This window comes from Helianthus annuus, chromosome 9 (assembly GCF_002127325.2).
Source record: "Helianthus annuus cultivar XRQ/B chromosome 9, HanXRQr2.0-SUNRISE, whole genome shotgun sequence".
Lineage (NCBI taxonomy): Eukaryota > Viridiplantae > Streptophyta > Magnoliopsida > Asterales > Asteraceae > Helianthus > Helianthus annuus.
The window spans coordinates 141,172,846-141,193,871 of record NC_035441.2 but is presented as its reverse complement, the minus strand read 5'-3'; the positions used below and the strand labels follow the sequence as shown (position 1 = coordinate 141,193,871).

The 21,026-nt window shown below is 34.6% G+C and overlaps 2 protein-coding genes across 2 annotated transcripts; both read right to left on the bottom strand.

Annotated features, from left to right (window-relative positions):
• Positions 1 to 12,152: 12,152 nt before the first annotated feature.
• On the bottom strand, positions 12,153 to 13,186 carry LOC110878949. Its single transcript, XM_022127347.2, has 2 exons — positions 12,720 to 13,186; positions 12,153 to 12,603 (listed from the first exon to the last, which is right to left on the bottom strand). Exons 1-2 carry the CDS (start codon positions 12,985 to 12,987, stop codon positions 12,449 to 12,451), a joined length of 423 nt encoding a protein of 140 aa, XP_021983039.1. The 5' UTR covers positions 12,988 to 13,186; the 3' UTR covers positions 12,153 to 12,448.
• A 2,303-nt stretch (positions 13,187 to 15,489) lies between these two features.
• Positions 15,490 to 16,148, bottom strand: LOC110876490 (glutathione S-transferase T3-like). Its single transcript, XM_022124661.1, has 2 exons — positions 15,824 to 16,148; positions 15,490 to 15,746 (listed from the first exon to the last, which is right to left on the bottom strand). Exons 1-2 carry the CDS (start codon positions 16,146 to 16,148, stop codon positions 15,490 to 15,492), a joined length of 582 nt encoding a protein of 193 aa, XP_021980353.1.
• Between the last annotated feature and the right edge of the window lie 4,878 nt (positions 16,149 to 21,026).

Genomic DNA, 21,026 nt, shown 5'->3' with positions numbered 1-21,026 from the left:
CCCGTATCCCTCGTCATCTTCATCGGAATCTTGGGTGTCAACAACATTACGTTGTGTAATGTCATGCAGAAGGTTTGTGAAACTCATGTGTTGGACAGGACTGACTGCCTCCCACTGAACATAGATCTCGGCAATGAAGTTTCCATCCGATACTTCTGCTAAATAGTTCATCATTTCAACACCATCATCGTTGAAAATTTTTGTTGTCTTAGATTTGCCCTGAAACGTGTACCCTAGTAACAATGAAAGGCGCACCGATTCTTTCTGTAGTTGAACATGATTACAGATTGAATCCACCAATTGATCATACGACGATTTATGTCGCATAAGGAAAGAGGTTGTTAGCATGGATTGGTCAAACTGAACAGCCCCGTTAACAAAGGAAAACACACCGCCCCAATATAATCTTACGAGGTATGGCCGAAAAGAATCCATGATCTAAGAAAGTGAAATGTTAAGAAATGTTAAGGATTAGTCGGTTGTGTAAGCTGGATTTCGTTTAGTATCTATCTGTTTTAAAGAAACTTAGTGTGGGTTGAGAACCTAATCCAATTGGTATTTATAGTGTTGGAGGAACAAGATAGTTGGTGGAGCCCACCATCTTGTGGGTTAATATACATATAATAATTATTTTTTAATATTCTAAAAAGTAAAAATGTAAGTTCTCTTAAAACAACTTTAAATACATATACGGCACCGTTCGTTTCAACTAGTCAGTTATTCGGATTTTATTATTCGTTTGAAGTAGTTCTAATTTTTTCGTTTGAACCATCATTGAAATTATGTTTACAACGGGTTCGCAACAACAAGGCATGTTACAACACAAAATTTAACAAGGTTATTTATTAGGTAATTCAACAAAATTACAACATTACAATAGGATCTATCAAACTCGCAAATTACATAAATGCAGTACTATTTTAATTACATACAAGCAGAAATACAATGTTACTTCACTTCGTACTATTTTAACAAATCATTTCTAATTGCAAGACTGTTTGTCGGGCTTCCAATTAGAACAGAAATACAGTGAATTTAAACCTGTCCCATTTCTTCGTATATCGAGCTTCCTGATGCAACTTTTTTTGCGAAAGGAAATGAGAGGTCTAAGGTTTAGGATGCTGAGAATTCTGCAACCTCGGTGATGTTCGGCGAACAACATTACAATAGGATCTAAATCTCCTACCGAAAACAGGGGTTATGCCCCCACCAGAAGTTGCAGAATAATTTACGGGAGGAGGTGGTAGATGAGAACAACCTCAGTGTCTGCTAAACCTTTCAGAAGACTCAATAGCAGTTGTAGAAGCATCCACAACAGCAGTTTTTATTATCCTCGTACACCTTACGGGAGGAGATGGTAGATGAGAATGATCGTTCTCCTCCACACAAGATATTCCCACTTGGTATACGAAAATTAAAACTGAGAAAAACATCATGATGAATGACGTCCCGAATGATCCAAGAGCATGATGATACATTGACCAAATTTTCGTATCGCCAGAAATATCAAGAAACGAACATCTTTTATAAAGAACATCATACAGACACAATTGAAAATTCAACATTATATTTTTTTAACAAACACATTATGTTACATACGAATTGTTGTGCATCTATTTATTTGGGTTATAATATGCATACTGAACAATTCAAAACAATTATAAAATTGCAACCTTCATTAACATTGTTTTATGAATCAGCAACCTTATAACATGGCTATATGAATTGGCAACCTTCATTAACATTGATTTATGAATCAGAAACCTTCATTAACATTGTTTTATGAATCAGCAACCTTTTATAACATTGTCCTTCCAATCAGCGACTTATTATAAGTTTGCTTTATGACTTGGCGACTTTCAGCAAGGTGGATATATGATTTGGCGACTTTCAGCAAGCTGGTTATATGATTTGGCGACTTTCAGCAAGGTGGATATATGATTTGGCGACTTTAAACAAGGTTGTTGCATCATTCAGCGACTTTCAGAAGGTTGTATGACCAAACAACGACTTTAAACAAAGTTGTTTCATCATTCAGCGACTTTCAGAAACTTGTGAAGCTTTTGCAGAACATTCAGCTTTTTGCAGAAAATGACTTACAAGGTCGCTGATTGGAACCGCTACTTACCTAGAGATGAAAACAATATTGGTGACCACCTAATGGCACTCTTTTGGGGTTTAAACCCCCTACTTCTGCAAAAAATTCAAAATCACATACCCTTCCATCAAATTTTGTTACACACGCACTTAAACCTTGGGTCAAATGATTGATCACATACACTTCCATAACATAATAGGAGGTGAAAGAAGGGCGTGTTTAGAGCATTCACAAAATGCTGAGATAGCTCTGTCCAAAAATTCCAAAACACCCCAATTCCGAACGAGCAGTGATGTGACCACGACGGGCTACACACACAAAATAATAAAATAATGTTTTGGTTTTTAACATGAGAAGGAAAACGTAGCACTCATGTCAAAAAATAGAAACAAAATTTATAGTGAGAAACTAGGGGAGGCGTACCTCCTGTCCACAAATAACGTTTGTATTTTATGATCTTATTCGCAGGTTCGGTTCTAGTTGTAGATGGAAAAAAAATCTTCTACTAGCGGTCATCATGGCCACTGTTTGGAGATTATGGTACGCGTAGAACCTTAAAGTGTTTGAAGGCCAATTCCTCCCGGTTAAAAAGGTGATGGACCTAATAAAAGAAGACGTGTTCGTTTGGTTAAGTCATAGATCTAAAATTCATTTCTTTGTGTGGGATATCTGGCTTAATTTTGATGTCGTGAGTCTTCTGTAATTTTGTTTTGATCCTTTTGTTTCCAGATTTTGTTGTATATTCTACAACTTCTTGTTGGGCGCGTGCTCTCTCGCTATATATATATAGTGTTTCGTCGTTCAAAAAAGGTGATACAAGATTAAGTATTCATTTTTTGAATGTTTATTCTGATCTTTGAATTTAGATAGGATTTAGAATTTAAAGAAAGTAAATTATTTGATAAAAGAATATTGATTTTTTGGATTACATATAAAATTAGTTAAATTATTTTATTTGAACAATAAAATCACATAACTCTACCAACATATATTGTTATATACAATATAAAGAAAAGAAAAAATGAATGGACCAACAAATCAGGATTTTTTTTATATAAGTTTCATCTTCATTTTTTTATATTATATAGAGTAAACCTCAATTTTTCATCCTATGGTTTTTTAAAAATAACACTATTAGTCCAATAGTTTATTTTTTTACATTTATCATTCAATAACTTTATTTGTATTTCAGTTTTAGTCAGGCAACTTAACACCATTTGTTTTCACTATTAAATCAATGTGAAAAGACAACAATACCCCTCGACCAAAATTGTTATTATAAAACTATTATTATTATTATCATAAAATTAACATAAAATCCCTCCCATGTCCTCTCCACCTTATCGACTTCAACCACTGTTACACATCCACCCCCCCCCCCCTCCAACCACGACCACTACTTACCATTTACTACCCACCTCTGCCATCCACCGCATTCAACAGCCTCCATCTTCATCACCCACCACAACCCCTGCATCGTTATCACCACCACCACACCACACCAAACCGAACCGAACCACTCCACCTCTACCAACGGACAACTCCACCATTGTCCCCAAAACCATGACGGATCTGTCCCCAACACTTGGATTTATCCTTGAACCAACCATTACCACCCAACCAATAGCCATCGAAACCAGGCACTATCAACCTATTGGATCTGTGGCCGGCGGTGACGGTGGCGAGTAAGTTTTGGTTTTGGTGGATCTGGTGAGTAGGTCTGTGTGATTTTGTATTCTGTGTGTGAGTGAAAAAATGAGAAGATGAATTAGAGGGTACCGGGTGTGGGAAATAGGTGAAGGTGTATTTTAGGGTTTGATATTAGCGTTTGATATTAGCGTTTTAGGTGGGGTTGATGATGGAAATAAAAAAGAATAACACAGACGAGGTTGGTGGTGGTTTAGGGGTTGGACAAAGCCAGATTGATGGTGGTGGTGGCGGTAGGTGGTGATGGCGCCTATGCCTGTATATGTGAAAGTGTCTATATATATATATATATATATATAGGGTCAGGATTTAGAGAAAACAGTGAAAAGAGTGAGAACGGTGAGAACGATTATGGATCGTCCGATCAAAACAACCCATGGACTAGATTGCGCGGTGGCGTTTTCGTAAATAACATGAATATTATTATGTGGGACCTGCTTCATTAAGGGTAAAAGGGTCTTTTACCCCTCATATCCAAAACGCCATCAAATGATAAAACGCCATACAAAAAAATAAAACGTCATTAAAAACAAAACGCCAAAAATTAAAAATAAAACGCGTTGAATATTACAGGAAGATGAAACAACACAAATAACTGAATTTCAGTTATTAACATTTATTAGAAGAAATTCCCTCCTAAATTACGCGCCAAAAACATCATTATATAAACAAACGTAAAACATAGCTTCCATAATCACTTCAATCTATCCATTTTCTGCACAAAAAAAAAAATCGTTAACCAAAAACGCCAACTTAAACAAAACGCTAAAAATGGCAACAATCGTTTCGTGGAGATACACTCTGGGAATCAGGCGATACGTCCTCAATTTTGACAACAGAAGGAGGGTGTATGTTAAGACGGCTAGGGCAATTCTGAAGATGGAAGAAGAGATACAGAGGCAAATCTTATCCATTGGCATCGCTCTAGACAACGAATGCCATGAAACGCATATGCTTATGAAAGCATTAACCAGCAAATTTGGACCAATCAAAGGAGATGTGAAGCCAGACCCTATCATGACATCATGGCGTTTTGATGATGAAACAGACATGGTGACAGTTACATACGACAGCGGAGAACAGGAAGTCTACTGGCTAGAGAACATCATGACAAAGCAGCGACTAGATTTCATGGAAGAATTGCATAACGCCATTTGTACCAACACAGAAATAGACTCAAAATTGGAGTTAATGCAAGACATATTCAGGTGGAGGCTTCAGAATCTTCAGGAATAAGAAACTGATGAAGGTGAATGTGATGACATGGATGAAGATCAAGATGAAGACTCCGAGGAGGAAGAAGAATACAAAAGTGATGGATACTATTCAGATAAAGGATCTTCTGACGAAGAATTTTAATTTTTTTTTCTCTTTTTTTTCTTCTATGTAATCTTTTTTTAAGATAATTAAATGATATATTTCTATCTTTATTAGAAAAACGCCAAAATAATAATAAAAATGGTTAACCCTAACAAAACGCCAAAAAATAACAAAAAATATTTTTCCTGCTTAATATTTTATTTACTCCGTCATTGTATTTTGTCATGTTGGTCTACATAAGGCCATTTAAAAAAAACGCCAAACTCAGAAGATGGGACAGTAAATACAAAAAACAGTAACTGAAAAGACAGTTACTTTATTACTATCATTTATTACAATAAAAAGTCCCGCCTAAACTACGCGCCGAAAAACTCCTATAAGAGAGGGGTCTATACACAATGAAATTAATCACACCCAGAAAAACACAAAAACGCCATATCCTCTAGAAATCACTCATTTAAAACGCCACAAATGTCAAAGCTTTCACTGAAATGGATCATTTTTCTGGGGGGGGGTTAACTCAATAATATTTTGCTGGATGAGATGGATAAATATTCAAGAAAAAGAGACTGATGACAGTGATATGCCATCATGTGAGCTTTGTTCTTGATGATTATAGGCATGGAAGAAAGGGTTCAACACAAGTGTAAAATGCTATTTTGGACTCCATTATTACAAATAGCATCAAGCAAGAGTTGATCTTCAATGACATGCCACCAAACAAGAATATCACACCAAAAAAAGGATGCCACTAAACAGCTTCTTCTGAAAAAGACGAGGTTTATGTAGGAAAGTTGGCATCTAGCTAAAGTATTCAAAAAAGGTTCAAAGCGCCAAAACAAATTCAAGAAGATAGAGGCTGATGACAGTGAAGATTCGGAAGAGAAAATTAGATTACCATTTTTTATTATTTTTGTTTTCATTTTATATTGTTTTGATATCAAGTTATATGTTGGTTTGTTATCTAAGTCTCTATAAATAAAATACATTATTATATAAAACGCCAAAAACTACAAACATCAAAACGCTAGAAGTATGAAAACTGGGAGAACAGCTGTTGGCAAAACGCCTGGTAAAAGGGTATTAAACGCCAAAAAATTCACTAAATGCCAAAAAAAATTGGTCTTATTGTAATATTATGCAAATATTAGTGACTCGTAGTGAATTATTATACAAAACGCCATAAACGCCAGAAAAATTAATCAGAAAACGCTATAACGCCAAAAATTATATATGTGACACAAAAACAATTAATTCAACGCCAAAAAGTTTAAAAAATACAATTAACGCCAAAAAAAACATAGACGCCATAAAACATTATACCGCGTTGGGAAATAAAAGAAGAATGAAAAGACAAAAAAGACCCTCCGCTCTTCTCTATGCCGCGGGACACGTGTTGGGCCAGGATGCGTTCTCACCGTTCTTACACTTTTGAGCGTTTTCTCCTGATCCCGTTTCTATCTATCTATCTATATATATATATGGTTTAAATGAGAAGAAAAATTTTGTGAGAATAAAAAGAATAAGTTTTAAACCAATAGAAATGCTCCATTTTAGTTCATTTAATATGTGTATTTAATGTTATTAATAAGGGCATATAGGTAAATTTCTAATTGTAATTAATTAGCTAACTTATTAAACTTGTAAATCCCATTGTAAATATACTCTTTCAAGATAAAATAATTTAGGGTGAAGGACAATTTTCGACATGTGTAGGATAAATTTTAGTATGTGTAGGATAAATTCTTAAACGTGTATGATAAATTTAGATATGCGTAGGGTAAATTTTGGTTAGTGTAAGATATATGTAGGATAAATTTTGAAATGTGTAGGATAAAATATTTTTTGCTTTATTAATGAGAGATAACATAATTAATGGAAGGGGTTATAAACTATTTAATGTTTTACCATTATGTCCTTTTTTCTTTTTCTTCTCACATTAAATTTCTTCTCAAATGAACCTTCCCCTATATATATATATATATATATATAGAGAGAGAGAGAGAGTAGGAGTTGGGTGGAAAGTCTATTTTTCCTAGAAAGTCTAGGAAGGAATAAGAATTGGACATGTGTCATTGAGGGATTTTAAGTAGAAGGGCTATCATGTAATTTCACATTTTAATTTTATTTTTGGAATGTATCTTCATTAACTAAAATTCCATGATTTTCGGAATTTTTATTATTTTCGAATTCAAATCTGGAAGTCAATGTGTTTATCTGAAAACTATCAGCATGTTCTTAGTGATGTGTGTTACCAGTCAGAGAGGTTGAAGTCAGTGTGTTTTAACACTCTGAAGTCAATATATAATTAGGTTGTGTTTTAACAGTTCTTTTGCATTTTAACAATCTGAATGTGTTTTATGTTATTGTCTATGTCACATTACATCGCATATTCCATTGTTCAGAAGATTACTGGAATTTATCAGCATGTTCTTGGTGCTGTGTTTTAACAATTTACAGGGCTAAAGTCAATTTTTTTTATAGATCCCACAATATAAAGATGGTAAAACACAGGGTATGAATCTGATTGCTGTTAAAACACAACTGTATGAATCTGAATGCTAAAACACAACTGTATAAATCTGATTGTTGTTAAAACACAACTGTATGAATCTGAATGCTAAAACCCAAGTGTATGAATCTGCTTGCTGTTAAAACACAACTGTATGAATCTGTTTGCTGTTAAAACACAACTGTATGAATCTGAATGCTAAAACACAATTGTATGAATCTGCTTGCTGTTAAAACCCATCTGTATGAATCTGGATGCTAAAACACAACTGTATGAATCTGAATGCTAAAACACAACTGTATGAATCTGCTTTCTGTTAAAACACATCTGTATGAATCTGCTTGCTGTTAAAACACAACTGTATGAATCTTTTTGCTGTTAAAACACATCTGTATGAATCTGAATGCTAAAACACAACTGTATGAATCTGCTTGCTGTTAAAACACATCTGTATGAATCTGGATGCTAAACCACAACTGTATGAATCTGCTTACTGCTAAAACACAACTGTATTAATTTGCTTGCTGTTAAAACACATCGTCAAGAAAACGAAGATGATAAGAACAATATTTGAATGGTGATGATGAACTCGGAGATGGTGGAGATGGAGAAGTGTTTTAATTTGATCCGGTGCTCTCCATCGTTTCTAAAGTTATCTTCTTCCATGATTGTAGTTATTTTTGGTAGGGATTAGGGTTTCCAAGATGGGTTTGGAAAGAGAGAGGGGGAAAATCGCTTGAAATTAGGAACTGGGCGGTTATCTAGTTGATTTAAAACACGGCCATTGACAAAATTGCCCCTACTCATTTAAAACAATCAATTAATTAAACTCAAATATTACAAGATTGCCATTGATTTAATCTCAACCCTTAAACACACCAATCGAATGGACCAGATCGCTTCCTAGACTTTCTAGGAAAAACACACTTTCCGTGCGAACCCTACTCTATATATATATATATATATATATATATAGTAAGGTTAACATACAAAAAGCCTTATCATACATCACGTAGGAGACAATGGTAACCGTTGGATCAGGGGTATAATCACGCATGGGACCACATAATCACGCATGGGACTATAATCACGCACGTTCTATGATAATAACGCACGTTATATTTTTTGTCATGTATGTTAATGTAGGTTAAGCCTTGAAGTACATTATACTCTATATATATATATATATATATATATATATATATATATACATAGTAGGTTTTTATGAAAATTATAGTCATGGGGTATTGTTGCCTTTTCACATATATGGCGTCTAATGGTGTTAAGTTTCCTGGCTAAAACTGAAACAAAAATGAAACGATTGGATGATAAATGCAAAAATGAACTATTGGACTAATAGTGTTATTTTGAACGAACCATTGAGACGATGTTTGAGGTTTATTCTATTATGTATAATATGCTCTACTTTTTGAAAGGCTACTGTTATTCCTTTACACCATTAATTCTAAAATATTTCCTTTTACCCAAGTTTGAATCTGCGACCTCTTTTTAAGATGCATGTGTCTCTACCAAGTGGACTAGACCTATATTGTAAATATGCACTTTTCACTCATTTAAATATACTTTTTGTATCGTAACCGGTACCATCACGAGCCAAACTGATACTGACCGAAAAACATCGGTTTCAGTACTCGTATTATCATAACATATATCTTTATTCATTTTTTTGTTTTTGAAAAATACGAGTTTCTTTTGTGGGTCACATCAGATAATCGTTTTATAATGAGACCATTATATACACATTTTTTTGTATTATAAACTATGTTGTCATGAACCGAATCGATATTGCCTGAACAATATCGCATGATACTTGTATTATTAAAACATACATTGCTATTTGTTTTAATAGTTTGATGAATGTAAACACGATTTTATTTTTCGGGTCACACGGGGCAACCTTTTTATTATGAGTCCATTGTATATATACTTTTTGTATCGTAACCTGTACCATCACAAGCCAAGCAAATACCGACAGAAAAACATCGGTACCGGTAGGGATGAGCTCGGTACCGACCGATATTGAAAGTATCGGTACCGAAAATCCCCAAAAGTGGGTACTGGTACCGAATATACCCAGTGCGGTCCGGTTCGGTACAGTTAAGGTCAGCGGCGGAACTAGTTCAAAAATTTAGGGGTATCCCAAATTTTATTTTTTGGACCAGGGGTATCCTTTGTATAACGGAGACGAAGTTGTGGGGTATTTTTACACTACAGAAACGGAGTTAAGGGGTATTTTTACATTACGAAAACGGGGTTGAGGGGTAGCCTGTGCTACCCCTACTAACATTGTAACTCCGCCACTGGTTAAGGTACCGGTATTTGAGGGAAAAAACCAGTAAATACCAGTACTGTACCATACCGGACCGGTATCGAATATCTCAAAAGTCGGTACCGAAAGTGTACCCGGTTCGGTAAATTCGGTATCGATACCGGGTACCATTTGCTCATCCCTAGGTACGGGTACTCGTATTATCAGAACATATATCTTTGTTCATTTTTATTGTTTGTGATCAATGAAAAATACGATTTTCTTTTGTGGGTGACATTAGGTAACCGTTTTATAATGAGACCATTGTATATACACTTTTTTGTATCATAAACTACGTTGTCACGAACTGAACTAAACCGAACCGATATTGACTATCGATATTGGTACTCATATTATCAGAACATATATTGGTATTTCTTTTAATGGTTTGATCGATGTAAACACGTTTTATTTTTTGGGTCACACCAGATGACCTTTTTATTATGAGACCACTGTAAATATATTTTTTTTGTATTGTAACATGTACCATCACGAGCCAAGCTAATACCGATCCAAAAACATCGGTACTGTACTCGTATTATAAGAATATATATCTATATTTGTTTTTATTGTTTTTTATTGATGTAAGATGTAAAATACGATTTTTTTTTTTTTTGTTACATCAGACAATGGTTTGTTTTAGAATGGGACCATTGTATATATACTTTTTTGTATCGTAAACTATACCGTCACGAAGCGATCCAATATTGACTAAACAATATCGTTATCAATACTCGTATTATCAACACATACACCGGTATTTGTTTTAATGGTATGATCGATGTAAAACTCAATTTTATTTTTTGGGTCACATTAGACAACCTTTTTATAATCAAACCATATATTGTAAATACACTATTTATATCGTAAACTATACCGTCATAAATCGAACGATACCAACTAAACAATATTAGTACCGGTACTCGTATTATCAGAACATATATTGGTACTTGATTTAGTGGTTTTGATCGATGTAACACACAATTTTATTTTTTGGAACTCGGAACATTAAACTTTTTAATTTTGTACTCAAGTTATAAAAACCACTAGAACACAGGGATTCAACTAATTAAATAATAAGAAGTATTATGCTATAACTAAAGCTATATTTGTAGAATTTATTAACATTTAGATTTACGTTTATTAATTATATTATTATAATTAAATACTATTTAAATTAAATATTATCTTATTTAAATACTTAAGTATATAATTACTAAATATTTATATTATAATAATAACAATAACAACAGTAGTAGTAATAATAATAATAATAATGCACAAATAAAATCCGTGTTTAACGCAAGTCGGGTTAGATTTGTTCTCTAAAAGAGCTACATTTAGGGATTGTTTGTTTACCTCTTAATGAGGCTTTTAATAGTTCAGATCTCTTACTGATTCAATATTTAATGGTTCAGACTGTTTGTTTCACGAGCAGATGTCTGAATGGTTCAGACATTTGCCTCTGAATGGTTAAACATTATACTAAGTCTGAATGGTTAAGACCTCTAATGTGAATTGGTCTGACATTTGCCTCTAAACGGTTAAGCATTACACTGACTCTTAATGGTTCAGACCTTTACTGATTTAATACTTAATGGTTCAGACCTCTGATTCAGCACTTGACCATTCAAAAATTGCGAAATAGCCCCTTACTATTTATAATTAAGTGTTACCTTATTTAAATACTTAGGTATATTAGTATTAAATATTTACATAATAATAATAATAATAATAATAATAATAATAATAATAATAATAATAATAATAATAATAATCCCAAATATAATCAATGTTTAAAGTAGGTAGGGTCAGATTATGCCCTTCAAAAGAGCCTCAGTGACGTCGGTCATATCTCACGAGCCAACTTATTAATTATATGTACAGAATTCATTCGTTTTCTGCTTTATGTGTCTCACACGATTTTCAGGTTCACGTTCATGCCGAGTTAGAACCACAACGTGATAATTGCATCCCATTTTAACACCTCTAGTGTTATGGTAACTTAATTTGTCAAACATGAGCACATGAATTAATCCCCAGCAATTGTACCTTTTTGTTAGAATTCTTTTTCCTTTTTTGCTATATGCCTTTTACATATTACAATTTACAGATGTTTTTGTACTCACAAAATAATATTGTTTCCGGCAAGTTGTAAGGAAATAAGAGATGTTTACTAGCGCAAATAAACATATTCTTCCAATGCATAATCTTTGGATAATGATATTATAAACATTACAACGCAAGATGAATACATGGTAATATGATTTAAAAAGAAGAAGAAGAAGAAAGTTTAGAACACCAACTCACATCATTTGATTCTAGGTGTACTTCAGCTTCACTTGATTCAAGTCTCACTGGGGCTCGCTGCTTTTCATTTTCAAGTTTCATAGCTATGATCTGATGACCAAACATACGTTGATCTAGGTATCTTTAAGTTTAGTTTTATACGGCGGCACTCGCCTATTTCAAGGCGCAGTGTTTATTGAGCTAAGCAAATGATACATGCCTTCCAACGTCCGCTATGTTGTCGTGTAATCATCCTTGAACTTGCTTTAGGTACTTGATTGTTCTTCTTCGTGTATAACACGAAATTTCTCCCACCACAAGATCCTATTTCTTCACTTGAACTCAATGCTAAAAAAAATATAAAAAAAAAACATAACATAAGAACAATTTTGTTGTCACCATTCACTGCATGAGATTTGATCACATTTCTTGTAATCATTGAGAAAAAAGGATTCATAGTTTACCTGATTCTGCGTCGGATGCATAAAGTATGAAGTTGTTGAAATCCGACCCAAGAATAGGAAGGCGGCCACCACGAGCATACAGCTTTAGTGATGAATCTATAACGGTCGAAACCTTATCATCATCATTCACAACAAATCTCAAAGGCCCAGAACTTCCAGCAACATTCACAGTGATCAAAAGCCGCTTATTCTTAACATTTACATCTTGTTCATCTTTGTTCTTTTTCATCATGGGTAAGATCATTCTCATCGAAATACTTCTCTTCATGATCTTAGGAAACAAGAACTACAAAAGGCTGGCAATGAGAAGATTCTGGTGATTCTTGAGAACCAAAAACGAGATTCAATTTTCGGAATTTATGATTGTTTGAAGGCGGTTTAATTTAAGGATTTATGTTAAACTTAGATGGGATCAAGAATTCCAAAGTTTGTTTGAGAAGAACAATGTAGTGTACGTACATATAGATATGACGGAAAAACAAATATATTTATAGCTAAGTGACTAAGAGGGTCAGGATATCACACTAGCTAACAAAAGTACAAAACATACAAAAATTGTAGGCTATATTTATTTTTATAAAATGCGTTATGATAAATAATTAATAATAAACATATTACACAACAAATATTATTTAGATTTTATATATCAAGTTCAAAATACTTTTGCTTATTATTTCCTTTGAAAAACTTGAACGTCAATAATTTTATGTATCACCTTTTATTTTAAACTTTCTTTTAGGTATTTACTTTGTTTTAATTTGACCTTTGTATCCCCTTTTATTTTAAACTTTCTTTTAGGTATTTACTTTTTTTAAATGACCTTAATAAGAGATATATAATTATTAGATTAGACGTACAAATGTTTTCAATGTACATTGTATGGTAGTAAGGTGTCTGTGTTCTATCTATCGGGTTGAGGTTCAAAATCTAAAAGTGCAGATATAAAACGATTCAAAAGTATGTTAGTTTGCTGTTAAAAAATTAGACGTACAATTTACAATCACTGATTTCATGAGATGTGAGAACGCATAAATATAAATCTATTAATATTAAAAAGTACTATAATGAAAAGTAACTTTTTATAATATTTTATTTATATATCATTTAGTTTGACTTTTTTATAACAAGTTGTCTCCGTTAACTTTTAAAAGTTATGTTTAAATTGTTTTTATAAACTTTATTAAAAACAGACTTGTATTCAAATTAAAATAGTTTTATCTAGTTGTTGGATTTAAATTGTGTTGAGTTATACTTGTAACGTGTATTGATTAGGATTGACAGGTGATATTTATGAACTCACTAATGTAAGCTGACATGTTTTAGTGTGCTTTAGGATGAGTTAGATGATTAGTGATGTCGCATCTCAAGCTATCTAACAATGACAAGGACATCCTAGGATAGAAAATGTTAAGGACAGATATAAAGGTTCAAAATTGAAATGTATTACTCAGTTGTCAAACGTTATGAAATTTTCCGCTATGTAATCAATTACGACATGGCTTTAAAAGGCTTCCAATGTGCATGTGATGTATATATCTCACGAAAATGATTGTGCCCGAGTTTGGGGGGGGGGGTTGTTTTGTCAAACACCTTCCTTTGATGTTTTTCTTCCCGTCTTATCAATCGAGATCGAACAAGTTTATCCATTAGAATTAGTAACTAGTTTGGTCGATTTTCATTCTAGGAGGAAAAAGAGGACGGAGATTGGGAACTCACGAAGAATAAGGGGCGACGAAGATCGGAAACAATGGTGTGACGGAGGTCGGAGGATATAGACCAATGTATCATCATGTAGTGGCGGATGTGGATCGATAATTGAAGTAGGCGAAGGGAGGGTCCAGTGACAGAGGATTGGTGTGTGTAGAGAGACAATGTGTGATGTTGTACGACATCATACAGAAAAACATGTAAGAGGGAGAAGCAAGACAATTAGAGTAGTGGGTATGGTGAGGTCCATCCCCACGAGGATGGGCCGCCACCTAGGCGCCACATCACCGGCTCATGGGGATGGGTCTCCTTCACTTTTGAGAGGGGTGGAGGATGGGGTCCCACCTTAATATTTTATAATTTCCTATGTTTTTTTTTGTTAATTTAATAAAAACTTTAAAAACATTAAAAATTACAACATAAAACAACCTAAATAAAATCATTTCATAACATTAAAAAAATTACATTTCCTAAAAATAAAAATTAGTAATCCTAAAAACGAAAAACATAAAAAACGAAAAAAAAAATTACGATACGATACGATTAAAAAACTAGACAACCTACGACGTCCATTTTTTTTTTCACCTCTTCTTTCATCCTCCGATAAACCTCGCGTTCATCCTCCGGAACCGAGTCGAGATCCAACCTCATAATGCTAAAATCCTCCGCTCGAGCATAGTCGGCCGACACGGTTTTCTTGTGAGTATATTTTTCGGCGGCGAACTCTTTGAACGAAAGGAATTCGTTTATCAACGCGTCCATTTTCGACGATGCCTTCGAGCCCCCACCTCCACTCGAGCCGCCACCTCCACTCGAGCTGACCCCTTTTCGCTTTCCGGCCGCTTCTTTTTTTTGCTTTGTCCCTTCCGGTGGGACGTTCCGACTCGTGAACGGGCAACACATCCTCGTCATCTTCCGGGTCGTCGTTTATGTCGATTTGACAACGAGCGGTTGAGCCTCCCGCACTATAACTTCCGGACTCGGAAGTTTTAGTCCGTTTGGCCGTTGCGACCTCATTTGGAACCGGCTTCCATTTTTGTTCTTTCCTTACAACGTTCCATGCTCAGAAGTGCGGGAAAGGCGTTGAATTTTGAGAGTCCCACTTGGCGATAGCAAGGTTAAGAATGTCCTCGTCGTTACTCCCGCTAGGAGGATAAATGTAAATTTGGTTATAAATCTGGTTAAAGTTATTGATGACCTTGCTCATTTTATGCCACTTGCCCGAGACGGATTCGATATCACGAGCCGGACCATGCTTCATAATCGTGTTAAATCTATCCGTTGTCTTCTTCCAAAAACTACTACCCGTTTGGTTGTTTCCTAAATTTAAAAAATATTGCATTAGTAAAAATAAAAAATAAATGTTTTAAAATTTAAATTAAAAGTTTGGTTCATACCGACTATCGGGCAAGTAGAGGACTTAACAAACGCCATTGCTAGCGCCTCCTCCTCTACTTTCGTCCAAGGTTTCCCCTTTGCTCTCGAACCGCTTTTTGGCGCGGTTTCGGGTACGTTTTCAACCTTCTTTCCCTTCCCCTTGTTTTTTTTGCGCGTGAGCTCTTGCGGTGGCGATTCGGGGACGACTTCTTCATCATCATCGTCAAGTTGAACCGGGGGTTGCGGTTGGGAAGTTGGCGGTTGCGATTGGAGTTGTTCAAACGTGTTGCGTTGCATTATTTGTTGGAGTGCTTGGTATTGTTGCATTTGTTGAAGTTGAGACATTTGTGAGAAGGCGTTGGGTGTTTGTTGGAAACCCGAAAACAGAAATTGCGAAGCCCCCACGAAGGATCCATAGTCGGAGTGTAAGCGGGACTCGAAAAAAAATTAGGTTGGTTCGGATTGGGATTATTCGGGTTGGGGTTGTTTGGGTTGGGGTTGTTTGGGTTGAATGGATTCATGATTAGAGAAAATTGTATAAAAAATATGGAGTGTTTTTTTATTAAAAAGGAATAGAATTGGAGAAGAATGGGAGTAGAATGGAAGAGAATTGTATAAAAATGGATGAGATAGAGGTATTTATTTAAATTGAAAAAGTATTTTTTTTATTAAATTAGCCGTTACAACGGCTACTTTTCAAACAAATGGGACCAGCTTCCCCGGCTGTGGGGTGCCGGTTGTGCCGAGCCGAGCCCAGGGAGGCGGTGTGGGGGACCGGCGCCGATCCTAACCGGGCCTCAACCAGCCCCATACCCTTTAGTCTTATAATAGTGGTGGTTTTAGGCCAACTCAAAAGAACAGGGAAAATCACGGTATTTGGGGTTTTAGTTTATTTTTTGCTATCTAAGTTACACAAATGGATAAAGGAAATAAATGTATTAAAGAACGGTTCATGAACACTTACTGAACGAGATTTGATGGTCATGTTCGTTTATTAAGGAAATCAGCGTGTTAACGAACAGTTTACGACACAAATAAATTTGGCGAACGTGACGAAGGACAAATGTGGATGGTAGGGGTGTGCACGGTTCGGTTCGGTTTTTGGGTAAAACCAAAACCGTAACCGAAAGTTCGGTTTTTGGGTAAGACCAAAACCGTAACCGAAAGTTCGGTTTTTGGTTTTTAAAAACCGTTCGGTTTCGGTTTTTTTGGTTTTGGTTATTTCGGTTTTAGCAACGGTTCCGTTCGGTTCGGTTTTTGGGTTTTTTGGTTTTTGAAACAAATTATTTAAGATTCAAAACTTAAAAGTATAATTCAAAATTTAAGAATCTTTCTTAAATGTTTATATTTAAGTTAATATAAGCTTAACCTTCTAATCTATTTTAATGTTTCTCCAAAGTTTTTGTTAAGACGTTTTTTTTTATAATACTTTGAAAACCATTTAATTTTTATATTAAATTTTGTTAGCTCTTGAATGGATAATTTTAATGATAAATAAACATGGTAATGTTCTTATTATAATATTTAACAAACAAGAATAAAATTAATAATTCTTAGTAGCATGGGTAAACACTTAAACATAAAAATATATAGATTTTGTATACTATTAAAACTTATCGGTTCGGTTCTAACCTTCTAATCTATTTTAATGTTTCTCCAAAATTTTTGTTAAGACGTTTTTTTTTATAATACTTTGAAAACCATTTAATTTTTATATTAAACTTTGTTAGCTCTTGTAAACAATGGATAATTTTAATGATAAATAAACATGATAATGTTCTTATTATAATATTTAACAAACAAGAATAAAATTAATAATTCTTAGTAGCATGGGTAAACACTTAAACATAAAAATATATAGATTTGGTATACTATTAAAACTTATCGGTTCGGTTCGGTTATTTTCGGTTATTGAAAATGATTATCCGAAAACCGAACCGAAATTTTCGGTTATTAAAAATCCGAAAACCAAACCGTCGGTTTTTGTTTCGGTTCGGTTTTTTCGGTCCGGATTTTTCAGTTATTTCGGTTACGGTTCAGTTATTTCGGTTTTCTGCTCACCCCTAGTGGATGGCCCAGAGAGTAGCACTGGAACTTAATGTGAAAGGAAAGGGAAATGGTGCATAAACAAGGTGAAATATGGTTTCCTAGTTTAATTGTTAGGGTAATAAAATAAACAAAAGTTTAATAATATAAAATGTATAGATAAAATATATGAATTGAAAGTACAAAAATCTTTAATTAAAACACAAACATACGAACGCAAATAAACGAATATTCACGAACACTTTATCGAACGTTCACAAACACAATTGATCGAACGAGACCTCTGTCATGTTCGTTCATTTAATTAATCGAATGAAATTTCTTGTTCATGTTTACCGAACGAACATAAACGAACTTCCATCCGAACTGTTCGCTGAACATTCTGTTCGTTTACAACCCTAGTTTATTCACTTTATACATGGTTAACACATACCACTTTTCAATTTTATAAAATTTATTTTACAAACCAAGCACTACCTTAATTTTCTATTGTCACTTTCTGGTGCAAGCTGATATAAACAGGCAAAATAAAACTGAAACTGTGAGGATGTAACTTGAAAAAATCAACATTGATTTGTACATCATTAATTCATTATATAAAAATATCAAAAGCTTGGTTAGGTTGAAACACAAAAGTAGTCCACTTGATACCCGGATCCTGTTTAACAACAATCGACAAGAAAAGATGCTTCCACATCCAATCTATCTAAAAGTACAACATTATACCAACCAAAACATAAAATAAAAAAAAATTAAAAGAAGCACTATTTAATTCCTTTGTCTCAATCCAATATTATGGCATATCATTAACGCCAATCAATGATCGATACATCATATACCCGCAAATCACTACAATCTCACCTACACTAGGTGCATCCATCCTAATTACACACTTTTGTCATCACACTAGATCTTTTTTTGTTTCAATTCTAGTTCATGCACGGTCGACTTTCGTTTATAATATTGTCCAACAGCCATAAAATGAAAATGGACAATCAAATGACATGGACGGGACAGAAGTGTCCTTGTGACATTTTATTGTTAGTTCAAGAACACGACACAAGTTGCAGGGACAAAACTGGTATATAGGGTTCGAGGCAACACATGCTAGCGGGTAGTTTGTTCGTGGAATAACATTAAAGGGCTTTAGAGCAATTGATAAGCAGATGTCCGTTCATAATTACCACTCCAATGTAGACCACCGTGAAAACAATATAAGCACTTTACATACATAATGAGAGAAAGAAATAGATGTGGTTGTGTGGTTATAAAACCATCATATGAGCAATAAGTGTATAAATGGTTAGTTTCTTCTCCAATTTCATTACTAATTAAAAATTCAAGTATTAATTTGGGCTCTTTTATGACTACCTAAAAAATTTTTTACCCAAAGATTATATAATTACAAAATACCCTTGTTTGTATGTTAAAATTTGTAAGATGACAAAAGTATCATTACATGTATGTTAAAGTTTTTCAAAGAAAGGGAGTTAGGTAGAGAAGATGGTGGAAGAAATATAAGTCATAACTTTCTCGTGGGTGACTAATAGATACAAATTAATTGCCTAATTGGTATCCCTAGATTGGAATAAATGGTGCCGATACCCATTATTGGTTGCTGTTAAACATAGTTTTAATTAAATTGGCGTTTGTTGTTTTTTCATACTTTGGAGATTGGATGTATGTACATGTACATGTGTCTAACCTCCGGCTGGATTTGTTGATTGAGTATAATTATTAGTTGCTGTTTTAAAAAAAAGCAAGAGTATCTTTAAATCTATTCAAATATGTTTTGAAAATCTATATCGCTATATGTATCTTTTGATTAGACTCATCGGTGTTTGTTATTATATAATATTAGATGGATACAAGCTTCAAAGTTCAAACTTCGGGGCACTTTCTCCTTATACAATTTTTTAACACTTGTTTTTGTGAAATTCGACATGAATGAAACCAGATTGATATTTGAATGCCTCTAGAGTTGTTTTAATATGTAGATGAAGTTATTGAAAATTTTCAAATCCCTAGGCGTCTTATATTCATGGAATGTAAGGTAGTGTTTGGTATGCAGGAATGAGAGGTGGAATGGAATGAATGATTACGAGGGATTGAAGAAAAGGGTGTTTGGTTGGTCAATAGAATGAAATCATCCATTCCAAAATGCATTCCATTCCCTCAAAATCATTCCTTCCACCCCCCATGTTTTTTTTCCATTCCATCCCCTCTTGCACCATTCATCAACAACACCACAACCCACCACCTTTGCCACAACCCACCACCACCACCACCCACCACTGAAGCCATTGCCGCCACCCACCACCACCTCACCCCGACAGCCACCGCCACCGCCGCCACCCACTCGCCACCGTTATCACCCACAGCTGCGACCAACCGTTAACGACACTCGTTGCCGCCGCCGCCCACCACCATCGTCAACGCCACCACCACCACCAACCGTCGCCGCCGCCACCAACCGCCATTTCTGCTGCCGCCCACCACCAACGACCACCTTGCCACCACCACCACTCGTCATCGCCGCCGCCGCGCCGCCACCTATAACCACCCACAATCATTACCACCGACCACCACCACCACCACCACCATTCACCGCTGATTTTATTACTCCGTTTTTCTTGCCTACCGAATAATACACAATAATAACTCATTCCATTCACACATGGTAACCAAACAAGACATGGAATGGTAATGATTCATTGCATTCCCTCGTCCATTCCATTACCTCGTCCTTTTCATTCCTTCGTCCATTCCATTACCCCATACCAAACAGACCCTAAATCTGTAGTTACTAACATAATCCTGATAATTTTTTTGGAATATGTTTTTATATAAGACTAAATAAAAAAAAAAAAAAACATTAACTGTAAATCTGTAGTTACTAGTTAGTATCTTACAAACCGATCTAATTTTACTTTGAACAAAACCGAACTGCAAGCGCATTTGATTTCAGAAACAAATTATAATAAAATTTTCGATAAAGATGAAAAGTAGATTCTTTACATAATTGAACGAAAAAAATTGTACTTTCTGGAATATAGAACTTGGACTAGGGAATGGAATGGACGGGATAAACGAATGGACAAAGAAATGAAATAGATCATTACCATTCCTTGGTCCGTTTGATTACCAGGTGGGAATGGAATGAATTATTACCTTGTG

Bases quoted from the DNA above. Each gene is read 5' to 3' on its own strand.
- LOC110876490 (XM_022124661.1), bottom strand. From the start codon at position 16,148: ATGTCTCAACTTCAACAAATGCAACAATACCAAGCACTCCAACAAATA. The intron at 15,747-15,823 runs GTATGAACCAAA...TTTTAAATTTAG, and splicing joins CTCTACTTGCCCGATAGTCG to GAAACAACCAAACGGGTAGT.
- LOC110878949 (XM_022127347.2), bottom strand. From the start codon at position 12,987: ATGAAGAGAAGTATTTCGATGAGAATGATCTTACCCATGATGAAAAAG. The intron at 12,604-12,719 runs GTAAACTATGAA...TATTTTTTTTAG, and splicing joins TGCATCCGACGCAGAATCAG to CATTGAGTTCAAGTGAAGAA.